This window comes from Protomyctophum bolini (assembly GCF_963924005.1).
Source record: "Protomyctophum bolini genome assembly, chromosome: 11".
NCBI classification, from domain to species: domain Eukaryota; kingdom Metazoa; phylum Chordata; class Actinopteri; order Myctophiformes; family Myctophidae; genus Protomyctophum; species Protomyctophum bolini.
The window spans coordinates 15,161,373-15,181,476 of record NC_137872.1 but is presented as its reverse complement, the minus strand read 5'-3'; the positions used below and the strand labels follow the sequence as shown (position 1 = coordinate 15,181,476).

At 45.7% G+C, this 20,104-nt stretch overlaps 1 protein-coding gene across 1 annotated transcript; it reads right to left on the bottom strand.

Moving 5' to 3' along the window:
• Positions 1-570: 570 nt before the first annotated feature.
• gtf2f1 (general transcription factor IIF, polypeptide 1) lies at positions 571-19,097 on the bottom strand. Its single transcript, XM_080775941.1, has 14 exons — positions 19,019-19,097; positions 17,688-17,758; positions 17,289-17,335; positions 16,486-16,558; positions 15,453-15,646; positions 14,744-14,914; positions 14,378-14,586; positions 7,038-7,194; positions 6,514-6,578; positions 5,532-5,663; positions 5,240-5,316; positions 4,341-4,482; positions 2,555-2,699; positions 571-1,062 (listed from the first exon to the last, which is right to left on the bottom strand). The coding sequence occupies exons 2-14, from the start codon at positions 17,697-17,699 to the stop codon at positions 858-860; spliced, it is 1,629 nt and encodes a 542-aa protein (XP_080632067.1). The 5' UTR covers positions 17,700-17,758; positions 19,019-19,097; the 3' UTR covers positions 571-857.
• Between the last annotated feature and the right edge of the window lie 1,007 nt (positions 19,098-20,104).

Below are 20,104 nucleotides of genomic sequence, written 5' to 3'. Positions count from 1 at the left end.
CAATAGTTTTTAATAAATATTTTTACTGGTATAGGCAAAGATTAATTGCACAAAGTTCTGCTAGGATGTTAAAAATACAAATACAGATCCCAATGTTGATTGCATTAAAAAGTAATTGCAATATTGAATCATCTGAACCACTGTATCGTATCGTATAAATATCACCAGATTCTTGCCAATACACATACTATAGGTCAGGGTTCCCCAAATGGCCCGCGGGCCGCCTATTGGGGAACCCTGACCTATAGTATGTGTATTGGCAAGCGCCCCCTTGTGGCCCCTGGAAGAATTTGAGGGGTCCCAGATATAAATGGCATTACATGGGGGTCAGTAGCCCATATGCATGTCAAACTGGGCATCCTTTTCAAATGCCCTGAAAATGAATTTTCAGGGCAAGACCTCGACCCCGTGCGTGCAGACTCGGCCCCCAGCCTGGTACGCTAGTCAAAATATGGCCCTAGAGGAAAATTAATTGGGGAACCCTGCTATAGGTTATAAAACAGTTAAAGTGTTTTCTTTACTAAGATGATACAAAACTCCTTAATGAAGAAAAAGGACCAGATAACAACCTACAAGTAACAATTTTTTATTAGGAAACTAGTCAAATAATCAGAATAAAAATAAAAAATAAACAGCTTTTCCACCATTCAAATGGAATTTTGCCCATCTGTCTGAGTGTTAGAACGGCTTACACACAAACACACCCGCTTTTATTGTTTATGTGAGGAGTGTATAGCACAGGGCTGGGCTTCCTTCCATCACATTTTCTTCAATGGTTTTTCCATTTCCTCCTCACCGGGGTCGCTCTCGTCAAACCTCTCCCCATCCACAACACAACGCGGCCGCACCTCCACCGGTCACTCGGTCAGGTAGAAGTGCATTTTGTCGTTGACGTTCTTGCGCTCGGGGTTGAGGCGCTTCAGGATCTGCGCCAGCACGTTGACCGTCTGCTCGCTGCTCAGGCCCGTGCGCTTGGTCTGGAACTTCTTCAGCAGGTCCTTGGTGGTCATGGGCTTGCGGATCAGGTAGCGACGCACCGCCTCCTCCGTCAGCTGCACGTCACTGTGGGCACGAGAGGACAGGTGGTGGTGGTGGTGAACGCCAAGTGTTTTTTCTGTTGCTAGCAGCAAGTACTGTCACCTGATTCGACTGTTATCAATAGACAAGACCGCAGTGATCACTTAGGATCAGTACGATTGTTTTCGACGAGTATGGGCATTAGGACATGCTTGCGGTTAAGTTTAGGGGAGGGTATGAGGAGGCATGTCATTTTCAGTAGGCTCCCAGCATGTCCAGTAGACCTGACTAGACCGATAAGATCGGTTAACGTGTCATCAACGCCAATCGCAGCCATCAGGAAATGGCTTCGTTATTACTTTTCGTTTTTCGGCGTGCCCCTACGATCGGCTTTTGGCTGAGGAATTTAACAACCAGTTTGGCACATGAGAAACTAACTTATGTAATTAGGAAGAAACCTGAGGTATTCTATAAGTTATGGGAGAAGTTCTTGGACTTCATTAAGCGAGGTGATATTCAAGAGGCTTTGGATGTATAGTGTTTAACTGAGTAGTCAGCTGGGGGGTGGGGGTAGGGAACTGTGATGGACATTGTGAATCTGTTTGTTTAACTGTATGTAATGTGTTTAATTTTCGTTTTGTCATTATTTATTTTTGTTTTGTATTTACTATTGTCAAATCATTTCGTGATAAGATTGTTTGTATTTGTGCTGCCAGGGGGATGTGGGGGGGAAAAATATATATATGTCAATTGTTGAAAATACTTATGTGTACTATAAAGAAAATGAATAAACATATGTTTAAAAAAAAAAAAGATAAGATCGGCGTAATAAGTAACCTACTGGGAATTATTGGTTGATTTTCAGTCGCAACGGCTGGTACTGTATACTGTTGTATACAAACGAAAGCAAATGGGTACTGATAGGCTGTGTTTAAGGAGGGTGAAACTGGGGAAGAATGGGGCCAATGACCAACCAAAACCACTCATGCAAATGTTGTCCCTGCATGTTAATATCACTCTCCGACCCACACAAGAAATCACACACAAACATCTGTTTTTGTAATGTAATTTAAACCACTTAACTCTAAACCTCTGTTTGAAGAAAAAAAGTGTTTATGGGTGATTTGTGGATCAAGTTGTTGGAAGGGGACACATTTGGTTTGGTTTGTCAGTTATGTCGACTAACTTATTTGGTTGTACAGTGTCTGAAGTGGAATTAATACACCATAACCCTTTACGACCTGAGGCCGATACTCCAAGATACTGCAAGCTCCTATATCTGCTATACGCAAAAATCTAACATTTCCCCGTTAGGACGGGTTAAAGGTGAGGGATGTGCATAACCTTGCTACACTGCACCAGACGTCGACTGTTCCTAGGACTGGAGGAGTTCACCGAGAATGACGTGAGGGCCTGTGTGCTTTGTTTTTGAATACATTTGCCATTGCATTCAAATGTGTGGGGGCCCTTGGGGTGTGACGTGACGACAAAACAAAGATAGCTAGAGAGAGAAGGTACAACATAAGTTGTCGTGTACCTAGTGCTGGGGGTTGATTTGCCAGACGCGGGCTGGGGAGTGCTCTTCCCAGAGCCAGAGGCAGCAGGACTCTGACTGTTGGGCTCCATCTTCAGCCTCTTGGCAGCCGGCGTGTCAGTGGCACCACTTGGTGGCTGTCTCTTACCTGGTGAGGATGTCGATGATGAGGGAGGGGTTAACGTCAGGAGACAGTAATTAATAATCACAGAACTCACAGATTTTGGTAAAAGTACCATTGCTAACATATTAATTCTTTAAGAGGTGTGTGTGTGTGTGTGCATGTGCGGCACTGTGCGCACGTGTGTGTGTGTGTGTGTGTGTGTGTGTGTGTGTGTGACATCTGTTTGATGACATGTTTTGCTCCCCTAGAGACTGGCTGTTCCGGCAACTTCACATACGTTCATAAGCATAGAAGTTGTGGACTTTCCCCTTGAGAATTAACAGTGTTCTAATTCAACTATTGTTGTTCCCACAAATGAGTCTGCTCTCCAGCATGTTGGCAGTCTCGCTGTACTGAGGTTCGGTCAGCGCCGTCCAATAATTAAATGGCAGAGGTTGGACAAAATTATTAGATTATTTTGTTTCTCACCTGATTCTGATAGGACATTAGGTCTACTAGCCAGGATGAAAGAATCTACCCTAATCTGCTCACTGCTAATAGCCTAAATGTGCCTTAATCCAAGATGGCCCTATGAAAACCCCCTAGTTTGACATGTCATATGCTACTTAAAGCATAATGACATTTTGAAAATAGTGCCTTATAATAGGTTATCAATAGGGCCATCTTGGATTAAGGCACATTTAGGGTATTAGCAGCCAAGTTTGTCCAACCTGAGAGGAAATTTATACTTTATTTACTGGACTGCAGACTTTTGATCGCACCCACAATCACTACAGTGTCTCCTAGTTCACCGTTTCCCAAACAGTGGGTCGGGACCCATCTGTGGGTCGTGGACACATTTTATGGGTCCCTACATTTCACACATACATTTCAAATTTTCAAGTTTTTCATGACAAAACAAATTCAATGTCTTTTGTTTTTGGTAATTTCATGAAATAATAAAAGAAAAATCTAAGAAATTCCATAAATTAGAAAACAAAATGTTTTAAGAAGTAATGAAAATAGCCGATGTACAAGCTCACAACGCTGCGCGAAGTGACGGGTTGTGAGCTTGTAGATCTGCTATTTTCAGTAGTTTGGGTCACGGCAAATGTCTAATCTCTTTTTGGGTCTCGACCTAAAAGCAGTGTTGAGTAAAACTATGACGAAAAATGTTCGTCGACTACCTTTTTTCACTGACAAAACTAAATGAAAACTAAGCTATGATGACTAAAACTAAATATGTTGACAATTTGTGATAAAGATAGCCTGATGAAGGCCGCATAGGCCGAAACGTTGCTATTTCCCTGCATTTGAAGACAGTGTGCGGTTGTTTTCCTTGTTCATTTTTGGGGCACCGTATCCTCTCCTACGCACCTGTCGCCTGTAGGTGTGCAAAAGCTTTGCTTTTCATTGACAATTTTGTCAACAAATAAAAATTAGGATGTTAGGAAGGGACTAGTGGACAAGAGATCCAGTATAAATAAAAAACAGTGTAAAATCAGCCATTATGACGGCAAAAATACAAAAAAAGACTACATGAAAACTATTGAAGAGACTATGACAAAAACTAAAATCTAAATGTGCTGTCAAAATCAACACTGCCTGAAAGGTTTGGGAACCACACCATCCTAGTTCATATAATGGCGTGTGCATTTGAGTGAGCGAGGAACTGTGTGTAAGCACCTTGCTCCAGCTTGCTGGCAGCGGCACGCAGCGTGCTGGATGTGGAGGCGGAGTCTATGGACGGTGTCCCGGGACGGCTGCCCGTCTTAGAGCTGCCCCCGGAGCCGCGGCCACCTGCTCGCTTGGGAGGCGTGCGCTTCTTCTGAGACCGGGAGGAGGAGGAGAAAAGAACGGGCGTAAGCGGAAGAAGAATATATTATACGTAAGTAAGTAAGTCTAGCTGAGTCATGAGGCCCGTAGGGCAGGAGCCCATCTTCTGTTTCTGTAGAGTGAGGCAGCTTGATGTACAAGTACACCCCCTGGACATGACGCTAGTATGTCGCAGAACTTGCCCCCCAATCCAACCCTAGATGCAACCCTAGTGCCAAGCAGGGAGGCACTGGGTCCCATATTTATTCTTTGGTATGACCCGGCCGGAGATCGAACCCCAACGTCCCAGTCTCAGGACGGACACTTTAACCACAAGGCCACTGAGCTGGTACTATACGTCATTTACGCAATACCAGCTAGAACCAGGTTTCAAACCCAGCGAAACCTGGCCAGTCACAATGGCCGGTCACAATGAATTACATAATCACCTAATTGGAATTAATTAATTTTAGATAATCGCAATTATAATATATTTCCATATTTCCAAAAATACAAGATATAGCAGATCTACCAGCTAGATCAGCTGTTTCAGCAGTATAAAATTATGAAATGTCTTCACATACTTAGTTATTTGGTTATTTGACAGATCTGACCTGTGCATTTGTTTTATTACAAAGCATAAAATGCAAATAGAAATTAAATGTTTCATTCATATGTTCCAATCTTCAATGCCAAAAACACAATTAAAATGGTTAATTGTCTACTTGCGTTGTTTTAATGACAGCCCTAATCCCCATCCCTATACTTACCACCATAAAGAGAGCAGAAGCTGCTCCTTCTCCTTCAATGTCACTGTCATCTGAGCTATCCGACTCTCCACTACTGTCTGCAAGGCAACACACAAAAACACATTTATACTTTGGAGCTCCTATGTCGCACAGCAAAAGCTGTAGACGTGCCATTGCTGTTGCGAGACATCATCGTGTAAATTAAGCAATGCTCTTCTCAGAAAATGGCAATAAAATATAGCATAATGTTCAGATATTAGTCAGTCAGATATTTTGTTCAGATCATCTGTTCTAGCCATACAATTATCAGTACCTTTCTTCTTTTTCTTCTCCCCTTGGACTGGAGTCTTCTTCCCCTCCTCTTCCTCCTCATCCTCTTTGCCTTCCTCTTCGTTCTGCTTCTCCTCCTCACTCTCTTCTTCGCTCTCGGAGGCCTCATCAATTCCTGCAGATTGAGTGTGGTAAGTAAATTGAGTAGCAGCAATTTATCAATCAAATACATGCAATGTTCAATCATGTCTGGAGGACATCGGGGACCATACAAATCTGGAACGTTGAAGGTTGGGATTGCATGCTTCACATGTTTATACCATTCCCATTGTCAGAGTACTCGCTGTATCTGTTGTTAGGAGTATGCAGTGTGGTACCCGTTAGAGCCCTGCGTGGATGATTTCATTTTTTGACCGCCCGCAGTGACCAGCACAGTAGGGGAAATTACGTTCTCCTCTGACATATTCATATCTTGTTAAAGTGTATAAGCTCTGTATCTGGTTGATTGCAGGAGGATGCAGGATTTTGTGGGTCCCGTTGGTTTTATATTGACCGCCTGTTCCCGACTGCAGGCATATAAATACCACGCTGGGTCCCGCTGGATCCCACTCCCGATGCAAGGCTCTAGTACCAGTTACCTACAATACAGATACTATAGATAGCGGGCACTGCTATCTATATACACTTATACTGCGGCACAAACTTGAAGCGAATCTCGGCCAATCCGTGCAATCTATGGGTTGGGGTAGCCAATCAGGGATGCCAATGCCTTCAACCGTAGTTGTATGCACAGGCACAAACCCTTGTGCAGGTAGGAGGAGACATGTTCTGATAGGAGGAGACATGTTCTGATAGGAGGAGACATGTTCTGATAGGAGTCATGTTCTATAGGAGGAGACATGTTCTGATAGGAGGAGACATGTTCTGATAGGAGGAGACATGTTCTGATAGGAGTCATGTTCTATAGGAGGAGACATGTTCTGATAGGAGGAGACATGTTCTGATAGGAGGAGACATGTTCTGACCTTTGGGGACAGATTCCTCTCCTTTGCTAGGTTTGTTAGGTCCTTTCTCCGGCTCCTCCTCTGAACTGTAATTGGGGAGAACAAAGAAAGATGCCTGTGTGTGCATGTATCCTGATACATATATATATATTAAAAAAAAAATATATATATATATATATATATATATATATATATATATATATATAAATATATATATATATATATCAAAAGTCCATACAGTGTGTGTATGTGTGTGTGTGTGCTATTACCATCTATTTAGGGATTAAAATCCCACATGTGTATATTATAACCAGTAAAAGTCAACCTTGTTACTTTGGTCACCAAATTGGTAATTTCATGGTTAAGATCTTTAGAATTAAGATTCAGGTTAGGCTCTGAATAAAATTGCTTTTGTGGTCATTGACCGAAGTGATGTTAGGGTAAAGATTAGTTTGGGCCAGCAGGTCACGCAAAAAGCAAAATGTATGTGACATCCCCACAAAGACAGTAAGACAGTGTGTGTGTGTGTGTGTGTGTGTTCTGACCTGCTCTCATCGGACATGTAATCGACCTCCAGGCCCTCATAGTCTCCATCGTCGCTGTCTTCCATGGCCTCGTTGTCGCTTCCCTTCCTCTTCTTCTTCTTCTTCCCGGCCTTTCCCTTCTCCTTATCTTTCTTCACCTTGGACTTGCCCTCCCCATCTGGCAGGTACAGATGGATGGATGGATGGATGTGAAGTTGGTGGAGGAGAGAGGGAAACAAAATGTGAACGGAGAGAGAAGTGACCGTGAAGAGAGGGAACAAGGAAGGAAAGATGGGGACAGAGAGAAAGACAATGTTTTCAATTAGAAAGGCAGAGCGGGAATACCTACACCTACCTATGTTAATTTAACTCTCGAGTGTAAATATGGATCCACTCATCAACCAATGGGTGCGATAGGAAACTCAAATAATGAGTTACAACTATTTTGGGGTCTTTCAGCAAGGGTCATAAGAAAAGAATGTGGCAAACTAAGCTTCAGGGAGAAGAAAGACTTCGATGCACCTGCCAAAACACCTCCCCCTCACCCCACCTTCAAACTCACGCCTTTTTGAGGGGTGCTAGCCCCTCCTATGCCCCTCTAAGCTTTGTGTGTTTGTGTGAATCATAGCAATGATTTGATTGGCTGAGTACAGAATTGAGATGATTTGACTGGCTGAGAAAATACGGATTGAAGATAAAAAGTGAGGGCAGAAAATTGAAGACACAAAATTGCAATTGGCCGGAATGAGATGATGTTTGATGATAAGAGCGCCCCTCAATTCACATGGGTGTGATTGTTTTTTCTTTCCACTATTCTACTTCTCCCTTGATACTTCACCCAGCCCTCTTCTCCAATCTCTCCTCTCTCATTCAATTCAACCTTACTGATGTCTGTGTTCAAACACACACACGACTCATAACAATAAAACGATAGTTACGTATGTAACTACGGTTCTATGAGTCCCGAATGACCGCCAGAGGCGGTGCTTTAAGCATGAATATGTCCTTCGCGCATGCGTCGTCGAGTGTTGTATACAAACAAAGTCAATTTTGACCCCGTGATGACCCGAAGTAGTCTATATCTTCCGGCAGTCTGCAGGGGATCAGTCTCTACAGAATTTTCTCGCGCGAACTCGAGGATTCTGAGTGACAGAGTGCCTCTGGCGGTCATTCGGGACTCATAGAACCGTAGTTACATACGTAACTATCGTTCTATTTCGTCCCTGCTGACCGCCAGAGGCGGTGCTTTAAGCATGAATGACTTATGCCAGCCAAGTCACGAGGGATCCTGATCACAAACCATAAGGAGTAGGCTTGGAGGAGTCTCGTAAGAGGACCACGTCCAGCGGGTGGGGAGTGGCAACACTCACCCAGAGGAACAGACAACTCGCTGTGATGCCCATGAGGCAGCGGCACAGATACATTCCAGGGGTACTTCCCTCGGGGCAGCCCATGATGTGGGGACGCTCCCGTTAAGAGTGGCACCTCACGCCAAATGGTAAGGTACGATCACTCGCCCCATAAACGTGGTTGATGGCATCCACAATAGTGTGGGGCGGGCGCTGTCTGGAGAGAGCGCTACCTTTGAAAGGGCCATCGTCACAACGGAACAGCCATTCTGACCGCCGAAAGCATTCGGCAGGTCTAACAAGCGGCTCTCAGGGCCCACACTGGGCGCAATAGGTCCCGCTCGTCCATCCACTCTCCTGGTGGAGGGTAAAACTATGCTAGCCGTATAGGCTGGTTGAGGTGTGTATGTGACAGCACCCTCAGGAGGAACACTGTTCGGCCACAGAGACACTCAGGCCGTCTGAGCTTTGCTTCGAACGCAAGTCACTAACAGACGGGACGTGCCGCTCACGGACACGCTTCGTTACAGCAATATTGATTCTAGCATATCAACATGATATTGCCCCTACTTATGCTTTTAGAGTAGGAGATCGGCCCTTGTCTAGGAGGGACTGCAGAACTCCAGACAGGTAGGCAGAGCAGCGCACTAGGTCTTTGCTCTGGCCTCAGTTGGAAATAGGTTCCATCGGTTATCGTACAGTAGCCTGATGGATGTCATGGATGTCACCCTTGAATTCAGGGTGGCATGCCTGGCTGGTTCCACACAGCGGTTCAGGGCCGCCAGTGGCCAAACGCACAGTTGGGGGCGTTGAGCATTTGAATGCCGTATCCGACCGCCTCCCAGTTGGGGAGACCTCTGTCGGGGAGACGCCATGGCGTCCTCCGACTGGGTCTGGAGACCAAGTACTTCTTGGCTGGGGGGGGGGGGGGCAACCAGCAGTATGGTGTGACCCTCCTAAATAACTCTGAGGCGCTGGTCGTATCAGAGAGGCAGTGGCAAGGCATATGCAGTGCCTCTGGCAGTGCGCATTTAAAAGGATAGTGCCCTGTGGGCGGTGGTCTGCTTAGGGCCATGTGTGTCAGGAACGATGTAGGTCGTTCCGTTCATACTGGCTATGTGGCAGGAAGCCTAAGAAGTCCAGCAGGCTGACAGCCATTTGTGGCGTTCAGGTTCTATGAAACCGTCGGACCCTTGCGTCCTGGCCCGGTGGGCTGGGTGTCTCCGTTAGGGAGAACCAGGGAGGTTAGTGAGGTCCAGGGTGAGGAGGTCCACCTCCGCTCTGCCGGGGTAGCCTCTGATTAGTGTTCACCACCACTGGATGGGGTACCGCTCCCCTCATGGAAGCTTTCGATGGGAGGGAGAGCCTACCATGTAGTCCCGCTCTCCACTCAGACAACTTGCCTATAGGCTGATCGGGCGGGGAGGCTGCCCAAGTCAGGAGGGGGTCCATAGACACCTACAGCAGCCAAGCAAACGTGGCCCTGCCCGATGACTTACGTGATACACGATCGAGGTGTTGCCCGAACGTATGAGAATGTGCTCGCCTCTCCTGTACGGCAGGAAGTGCACACAAGTCTCAATGTGATTTTTTTACTGGTTAAATAAAGGTTAAATAAAAATACGGCAGGAAGTGCTGTAGAGCGGAGCACACCACTTGCCGCTCCAGCACATTGCCGTGTTCGGCCCAGTAGACTGGCACGAACTTCATAAACCTGTTGGGTCCCATCAGCTTCAAGACATGTCGACACCCGTCTGTCTTGCGTCACAAGGAAGTATGTAGATCGGACTTCCCTTAGTGTGACTGAGGATATACAGCCTCTGTTGCGCCCTTGGGCAGGAGGACACATCACTCCTGGTCTGATAGTAGGGCTCTCGTCATGTTGCTGATAATGGCCATTTTGACCCGCCGGATATGGGGGGCTGGCGTCAGAAGGCGCTGCACAGCCCGGAAAGTCACAGTCAGGTCCCTGCGTGGGACGCCAGGGAACACGCTGGCCTCTAGTGTGGGCCGGCGGTGATACGTGAGCTCCGAGGGCAGTCAAGATGATTTCATCAATGTTGGAGCTCGGCCCTTTGGGAGGCGTGATGTGTCGTAGGCCTACAAGCTGCAGCCTGGTCTTCCCCACCTGGATGGTTCGCTCCGGCGCTTCTCGCCCCGGCTGAACCACCTAGTGCTCCTGGCTCCTCAGGGAGACTACGGAGAGTTGGCCTAGTCTCATCAGTCAAGCTTGACTGTGGAAACCCGGCTTGGCGACGGGCTAGAGATACGATGGGCATCAGCCGTCCGTGCTCTGAGGACATGACGCCAATGCCTCCAGTGATACACCCAAGGTGGCTGAGCCAGTATTAACGTTGCCACTATTAGGTGTGAAAAGGAGGCCCCAGTGAGCAGGTTGCCTGTGCTCCTGTACTGGGGTCGAGGTCACCTAGCGTTCCGCCGCCGGGCCTCGTTGGAGAACACAATGAGGGATGCAGTGACAGGCTTGGTGGCTGGCATGTAACCCAGGCCAGCCCTTATCGCCTTGTGCGTTCCAATCTATTAAAGTGTCAAGTCGTAACGGGTTGTCTCAGGACACTTTTTTCAATCAGGGCAGGGCTGCCAGGATTTCGCCATCGGTATAGAGATGGGAGAAAGCCCTGATCGTCCGCCCGGCAGGCCTGTAGCTGACTCAGGTACAGGCGTGGGGGACGGCGAAGACGGCAAAGCCGCGTCTGCAGTAGGCGCTTGGAGGAGCCGACTGCCTGCTTTAGTATGCGTTCCACGGCTATGCGCATGAGCTGAGAAGTGGGAGGCTGGCTCTGATGCCTGGGAGGCACTGCCTTCTGCATCTTCCTCATAGTCATGGAAGTGCATAGCTTAAGCTGTCGGGGAGAGCACATCAACCTCGAGTCAGCTGTGGCATCAGAGAGGGAGGCGCTTCGGCACCCTCCGAGGTGCCTAGGTGTCATCCGAAGTGAGCATGGACCTCATGTGGGCCAACTCCGCAGATAGCTGAGCCCTCTCGGATCTGCTGTAGCCAGCGGTCAGACCTTTTCCTCCTGGCACACGGGGCAGGACCAAGGTTGGCTCACGGCTGAAGGAGAGCTTCATACGAGGTACAAAAGTGGGAGCTCTCCATTGTGGTGGCACCGGTTACTCTGGACCGGCCGGTGCGCACAAGTCCCAACTAGCCCAGGGCGCGGACGCTGCTGGTTGCTAGGTGTTGGCCGTATGCTGGGGGGAGGAGGCGCGTACGCTGCCTGTACCAGCAGAGGCTTTCGAGGTACAAAAGTGGGAACTTTCCGTTGTGGTGGCACCGGTTCCTTTGGGCCGGCCGGTGCACACCAGTCCCAACTAGCCCAGGGCGCGGACGCTACTGGTTGCTAGGGGTGGGGCCGTATGCTGTAGGAAGGGAGCGCGGACGCTGCCTGTACCAGCAGAGGCTTTAACTTAGATCGGCATCTAATGACTTAATCGAAAAACTGAATGCTGCTATACCTGCCGCAGCATGCATTTACGTTTTATGCAAATGCTCATTGTAGCACTTTGAGATTCAACCAGATGTAAAGTGCATCATAGAAACAGCGCACAGATGTTGCTGTTAGATAGACTGTGCGACCTGCATGGTCGCGGTGGGGGAGGGGAGCTCGTACGCTACCTGTACCCCCGGCGGAGGCTTACTTATAAATTATGATAAAGTAGCCTCCAGTCAAGGTTTGGACGCTGCTATGTAGCAGCTGTAGCGTTTCCTATGCGAACGCTTATCCCAGCACTATGACATTTATCCAAACTCCAAGTGCATTATTATTAGTGTGGTTGCCCTGAAAGGGCAACCAGACTATTGTAATTTATGTTTGCTAGTCCAGAGCGAAACAAAAGACACTTCCAATACACTAGTCAAGTGTGCACTGCTACGCATTCATGCTGGGAGGAGGGAGCACTAACGCTGCCTACCCCAGCCAGAAGTTTGGTTAAATAAACCGACACAAGCTAGTTTTGGAGAAAAGGCTACAACCGATAGCTCCACCAATAGGGGCCACCTGCCGAAGGAAGGGAGCGCGTACGCTGCCTGTATCAGCTGCAGCTAAGAACAGAACAAGCTATACACCGATAGCTGTTAATAAATGCTTGAGCTAACAAACATTAGTAGTAAGTAACATCAAGCTGGCCGTATGCTGGAGGAGCGGAGCGCATACGCTGCCTGCCCTGTACCAGCTGGGCCAACAAACAGTAAAGCAAGCTATACACAGATAGCTTTTTTTTTTTTTTTTATCTTAGATAGTATAATAAGCGCTTGGGCTACAACTACAGGTAGCAGCGCCAGTTAGAGATCTATGCTGGAGACCAGCTGGGCTACTAAAAACAAGACAAGCTATAGCCTGTTCATAAACAGCTTTAACTTTAAACTACTGGTAGCTGCTGTGAGCTACGCTGGCAGCAGTGCCAGATACCCTGTGCTGGGGACCAGCTGGGTTAATGGGACCTACAGGTGGACAAACCAAGTTGCACCCACTGTATATGCAAAAACTGTTAATGGAGCTTTGAGCTCCAGACATAATAATAATAAACTTTATTTATATAGCACATTTTCATACATAAATGTAACTCAAAGTGCTTCACATTAAAATAAAATAATATAAAATCATACTGTATAATAATACATACTGGTAGCAGCTTCAGCTAGGCCCACTGCTGGGGGCCAGCTGGGTTAACAACCAGACAGGCTATGTACACCAATAGCTATTTAGCTACAGACTATACTGGTAGCAACATCAATACCCTGGGAGGACGCAGGTAGATGCTCCTGTACCGGGCTAATAATAACAACAAGAATACAAGCTATTCGCAAAAGCGGTTAAGCTTGAATGCTGCCAATATTGGTATATGGCTTTGGCCAGCGGGGCTTGTCAAACAGAAAATGCCGGTTAGCCTTAACTAACTTAAGTCATAAGTTATATGTCGACTGCTGAGAGTATGTAGCGACAATGCTTGCCATCAGCAGGGGCTAACCAAAGCTTGACAGTAGCGTGTTTATCAAACAAAGGTAATATTATGACAGTGTTCTTATCCTTCGGCAAGTCTTATAGTCGCTTATAATAAGCGCTAGCGTTCACAGTTGAACAAAACATGCAGAGCAGGGAGGCGGCGCGAACGCAGCCTCTCCTCACAAGAGTTTATGCCATGATACAATAATCATATAATTTGAACGTCTGTTAGCGTTCACAGTCGAAAAAAACTTTTATGCAGAGCAGGGAGGCGGCGCGAACGCAGCCTCTACTCACAAGAGTTTATGCCATGATACAATAATCATATAATTTGAACGTCTGTTAGCGTTCACAGTCGAAAAAAACTTTTATGCAGAGCAGGGAGGCGGCGCGAACGCAGCCTCTACTCACAAGAGTTTATGCCATGATAAAATTATATATCATATCATTTGGACGTCTGTTTAGCGGGGATAGCACCACTTTAAACGATAACGTACCTTTTGTCCGAGGGGGGTTAGCCTTCCTTACCGGCGAGAGAGATTGGACGCTCCTGCGTCCACGTGAATCCGCGAAATAAACTCCATTCATCGAGGAGATAGAAAACCATAGTCGCAGTTCCTGGAGGGCGAACAAACGCTACTCCGACAGGCAGTCACGCCGTCACAGAACTACCGGCGACCAGGTACAGGCACCGTAGCTGCATATTGTATTGCATAGCAATACCTCGCAGCCCAGTGCAAATTTCTCACCACGACGCGCGAGAAAAATTAGAGACTGATCCCCTGCAGACTGCCGGAAGATATAGACTACTTCGGGTCATCACGGGGTCAAAATTGACTTTGTTTGTATACAACACTCGACGACGCATGCGCGAAGGACATATTCATGCTTAAAGCACCGCCTCTGGCGGTCAGCAGGGACGAAATAGAACTGAGCTGCCCTGTATGTTGTGTGTGTACTACTACTCACGTGTACTGTCCTCACCCTGTCCCATGCTGCTGTGTGTGTGTGTGTGTGTGTGTGTGTGTGTGTGTGCTGTCCTCACCCTCTCCCATGCTGCTGTCACTGTCGTCACTGCTCATCTCCAGGTCCTCCTCCAGGTCGGTGATTCGCAGGTCGCCACCGCCGCCCTTCTTCTTCTTCTTCTTCTTCTTGCCTCCCTTTTCACCCTCATCGTCGTCATCGTCACCGCGATCCGTCTCCCGCAAGCGTCTCTGCAGCATGATGCTGAAGTGGTTCACCACCTTGTTTCTCCTGTTGAGAACGTGAAACGTGTGTGTGTAATTATGTGTGCATTTTTGTCAAACAAACATTTTATAGTTGTAACTCATGTCTGTTTAAGTAAGAATAAAGGTCAGGACTTAATAAACACTACCCCTCCCTGAATGTGTCAAAAACTCTGCATGCTCACCTGCCCCACTCCTCCTCTGCCTCCTCGGCGGTGAGAGTGCGGTGTTTGGTCTGCGGTATGAAGTTGTACCAGCCATGGACGGGGAATGCCTCGAAGGCCCCGTCGGGACACTGAGTGAATATGTAGTAGGAGGCGTTCTCCGTCACGCCGCCCTTCTTTTGACCTTTGAATCTGGCACACGCAAACACATACGTTAGCATTCATTTACTGGAAAAAGTGCCATGCACTCATCGGTCTTGTTGTAATGCTAATTTACAAAATATGAAGTGCCAGTTCGCAACTTTGTGTTGCAATGTTTTCAAAGAATTTTGACTGCTGCAAATTCAGAGAGTGGCTGGTTCTTTCCTCACACTATACTTAAGCTGGGCTCACACTACATTTCCTCCATCTCAGCTGTCCGTGTCAAAAGTACGTCATGGTTCCAGACACAGCTCTAGACAATGCTTGTGATTCCATCAGATGCATTTCAGAAGCGCCTTCACTCCTGTAAACTAGACTCTGGTTCTCTCAGCTATTTTGGTCATGTGCAACTTTCCTATTTCCGTCTAAAATGTATCTTTTAGCCCCTCAACACCACAGGATTCTCTTAGCAAATAATCGATTAATCAGCTATTCTAGGGAGGAAGCCCTAGTAGCGCTTGTATGCAAACGAGAGAAGTGAGAACACAGTGAAATGAAATGAAGCGAAGGTGTTTCCGAGTTCTCCTACTTCTTGCCGGACTTCCCGTTGACCTTGAGGATCCAGGGCTGGTCCTCGACCTTGAACTCGCGCGTCACCACGCCAAACTTCTTCCGGCGCGCCTCCTCCCGCTGCTTCTTGCCAAACTCGCTGCCTGCCGCGCCTTCACTGCTCTCCTCCTCACCGTACATCCGTCGAGCACTCATGTCTCGCTCCATGCGAGCCTGGAGGGAGGGGGAGAGGGAAGGCAGCAGTCAGCACAACATGCAAAAAAGATTATATACAGTATATACTGTGGCGGGAAAAAGTACTCATGTAAAAGTATGCAATGTAGAAATACTCCATTACAAGTAGTCCATAATTCAAAATGTACTTGTGTGAAAGTACAAAAGTATTGACATCATAATGTACTTCTAAAGTACCAAAAGTACTCATTATGCACTGTCCCATTTCAAAATGTATAAAAATCCTTTGAAAAAATGAAATGAACTTAGTTACTTTCCGCCACTGTATAATACATCAAAAGTTTGAAGAACATGAAATGTGACAATGTCGTTGGGTTATTGTTCATTGTCCAGGGAAGATGACTGTTGTTTAGGAAAGGAAAGAACAGTCTGAAGTGATGGTACACACTAAAATAGTCAGTGCTCATTTTACTCTGAAGAGTGTACAAATGTAACAAAATGGACCTGTAAGGGTACATTTGGACTCTCTTCGGTGTTTAAGGATTTTACTGTGAAGACTGCAATGCCTAAAATTCTAAAAAGGTCTGACTTCTTCAAAGTTGATATAGTATATATAGTGCCAAATGCCAAAAATCTAAGTAAAAGAGAACTTTGTTCTTCAATATAGGGAGAAACAAATGCACACGATGACTGATAGTGACTTACATCCTGTTACCCAGTTAAGCCTTTTATACTGCCATGTTGTAAAAACTGTATTACTATATATATTTTTTAATCTTATGCCTAAAATAGGGAGTTGGGACGCCAGGGTTAATGTGGTTATGGTGAACCAGAGTCCCAGTGCAATGTGGCAGTTACGCATCCATGAGAAAATTCACCTGTGTCCAGCTGGAACAGTTGACTTTGTCACCCGCATTGAATGCCATGATGCTGTACTTCTTAGAGGTATTCCTGTAGAGAAGACAGGCAGACAGACAAATTTGTAGGTATACTCGCAAAGAAACACATTAATCCCCCCCCCCCCCAATTCATACACAGAACACACGCACACTTGCCCTTCTACGAGTTGCGAGATCTGCTATCCTGGGGGAATGTTCGCCCCCAGAATAGGGACAATATAAGGTTCATGTTCATCCATAGCTAGCAATGCTGGCAGAGAATAGTATAGGTCATCTAAAATATGTCAAAATTGAAGTTTAATTTCATGTTCTATTGTACATTATTATGAGGATTCCCATGTTTAAATGAAATGCAAAATAAATAACCTGTGCTTTTCTGGGTAGATGGACAGGTGGAGTGGTTATGTTCAAGTATCTGCCCATTTTACATCTAAAGACTGGAATAGAAGGCAATCTCAGGTTTCTATGTAATATATATTTGCTTTTATTTGCCCATTTGGTCGCTGGTTCTCCTAACATGGTATTGCCGGTATGTAGATTGGTGTGTCTTAATGTGTATTTTAGATGCGTTTGTATTTTGTCTTTGCTTCTAAGACAATAGAAGCTGGGCTTCACTTGATCACGACACTTGAAGGAATAATCAATCATTATGACATACTGTATGTACACAGCCACACACAACAAAGAACAGCATTGGCACACAAGAGAGGCCTTTGACAAGATATTGTAGGCAGCCCAGAATTTGTTGTAGGAGTATCTGCGTAGGCAGCAGGAGGACTCACTTGGGGACTCGTACGGTGTATTCAGTAGCAGAAGAACTGCTACTCCCCTGGAAGACAACAACCCATCCAGAAGAGTGAGAAGACTAGTTGTTAGAACATGTGTTCTGTCCTCTTTCAAATGTGGTCATACTCTTGTATAGTGATATGCTTTCGCCAATATGTTCCATTTATTAATGAACCAACTACTGTCCGAGATGCTATGCTTTTGTAAATGTCTCAGACTTTGACTTCTCGTTTCAACTGTTTACTTTATTATAACATTTAGCCAAGTATAATATATGTGTATAGCTGCAGTGCAAATATATGGTAGAGGATATAGAGTGAATACAAAAATAGAGTGAATATGACAGAATGATTGACAACATTGCACTAGTAATTAATAGTACACCCTAGACATACCAGTGAAGTCATGGTTGATGCGTGTGTGTGTTCACAATGCAGGTTATCGGTGTGTTTACTCACTAGGTATCCTGTGGAAAAAGACAAACATTACATGGGTGATACGTGAGCTTGTGGCTTTGTCATTTGGTACAGACCATGCTCCTACTCCTAGTGAGAATGTTTCAATATGTTCCACTGCCTGGATTTTTTTTAGGACTTTTGATGTTATTACACGATTAAACATATTTAACAGAAAAAGAAAAAAGAGCAAGAGTTTCTGTTGCAATTTCTTCTAGGTTAAGCCTAGCTCTGGTCCATAGCTCTGATGGACCAGAGCTAGGTTAAGCCCTTATTATAGATAGAATGCCTATACTAATATGCACCTGAAGATGGCACGTCCGATTTAGCCAGGTCTTAAAAGATATGCATTGTTATGAAGCTTATTCAATGCCCAAAGAGAACAAATGGAACCTTTTTCCACGTTTTAAAACTGGGAACACAAATGCAGCTGAATTGTGGGTATGTTTGAACCAGTTGCCACTGGCATTACCTTTTAATTATTATGACTGATAAACACAACCCAAGATATCGGCTCCCAAGTCCCAATGTCACACTTAAATCAAACGGACACATTTATGTAATGAGCTGCAGCTGTCTTTGCCCTAGGCCTAGAATGACCGATATTCTAATCTAATCTTTACACTGCGTATATTCCATACAGCGAACAGCGAAACAGCGAATGCAATTTCCTGGAACCATGCATTCATCTCGGCGGTGTTTTGTTGTGCTCACGCGTCAATGTTTTACTTGTTGTTCAATAAAGATAAATAATAGTAGAAATAACCAAATAATTATATGCTGTGAATAATGCATTTCTCGATTCTAATCTCCCCCTTGCAAAGAGATGCAGACCTCTCACCTATAGCTCTGCCCATAGCTCTAATGAAGAGCAGTAAGGCTATGGACCAGAGCTAATTCAGACCCACATTCCTCAATGTATGCGACGGGTTGGCATTGATCACCACAGCACTACATTTAAGCTGGCTACAATGGTCGTATATACATTACACAGTGCGATTACAATGACCCAGCACTAATATCGTGCTGGATGGAATGCATGCATTGTATGGAATATAAATATATTAGCCATCCATGACGTTTTTGCCTGGCCTTGGTTTTGTAATTTGTAAACAGAGCATGGTGCGCAAACTAAAGAGCTAATCGACGTGCCCTAGATACACCGGACTGTCTATTTGAACTGCATCACATATTTGTCAAATATGGGTAACTGCATATGGCAAAAAATACAAGACAGCAAAATTGGTCAAGAGAAAAACGTTTGTACTCACAGACAACCGTTATTACACCGGCGAGTGGGAGCTGTGGGACCAAATTGCTGATTGCAAACAGATGTCCGCTCAACCTAACTCATCGGCTGGGAACATCAACCGTAAACATTAGTTCCTATGTTTGCTGGGTTCCAGAGTTGTGGTTTGTTTATTTATTAGCCCCTCTAGGAACCCCCGTAAAGGTTTCTGACATTTGGATGTTTCTGACATTTGGATGTTTACATCCAAATGTCAGAAACCTTTACGGGGGTCCCGAGAGGGGCTATTTATTTATTTGACACTATACCTTCTTGCCAATACTTTATCAATATTGCAATACATTCACAACTATTCATCAACAACTATTAAATGTGGAATGAAATAAAATAGGCCAATTTCTTTCTTTTCTTTGCCTATCTATGTATGTTGACCAGATCTGCCATCTCCTGACAGCTTTCTGCAGGTCAGGAACAACATATTTTGAGATGGGGGTCGGCGGATCATTTTTACATTATAATCTTTTGGGGGTCCTTGACATGAACTATAGTTTGAGCACCAGTGTCAGGATTTAGAATACATCTTGTAGAACCGGCAGCCTCAGTCCTAAATGTCTTAACCCATTTAGACATGAGAACGATTTTCTGAAAAACGACAGTTTTCTGAAAAATCCTATGTTTCTATGTCAGTGCGGTTATCAAACATTTTCATGTCAAGGAACCCCAAAAAATATATGTAATTGGCCACCGACCCCCATCTGAAAATATGTTGTTCCAGGGACCCCCGGCCCAGAAGCATAGATTTGAGTTAAAAACGTAATATGGCAGACGCTCACTCTATTCTGTGATGCAGCTAGGTTATTGGCAGACACTCCCTAAGCAGGCTTCACGCGCGGGCTCGGGTTTTGTTCCCCCCCCCCCCCCCCCTCCCCCCCACACACACACACCTGCTCTAGACTGACGAGTGTTTGTCTGACAACTCCTTCGTGTTTGTTAGTAAAACAGTGAAATAAATAAACAAGTTAAAACGTACCAACTTCCACCTCATGGAAGTTGAGGAGAGTTGTCAGTGTCAGGGAGTGGAAACTGCCCAGAGACATGACGGTGACAG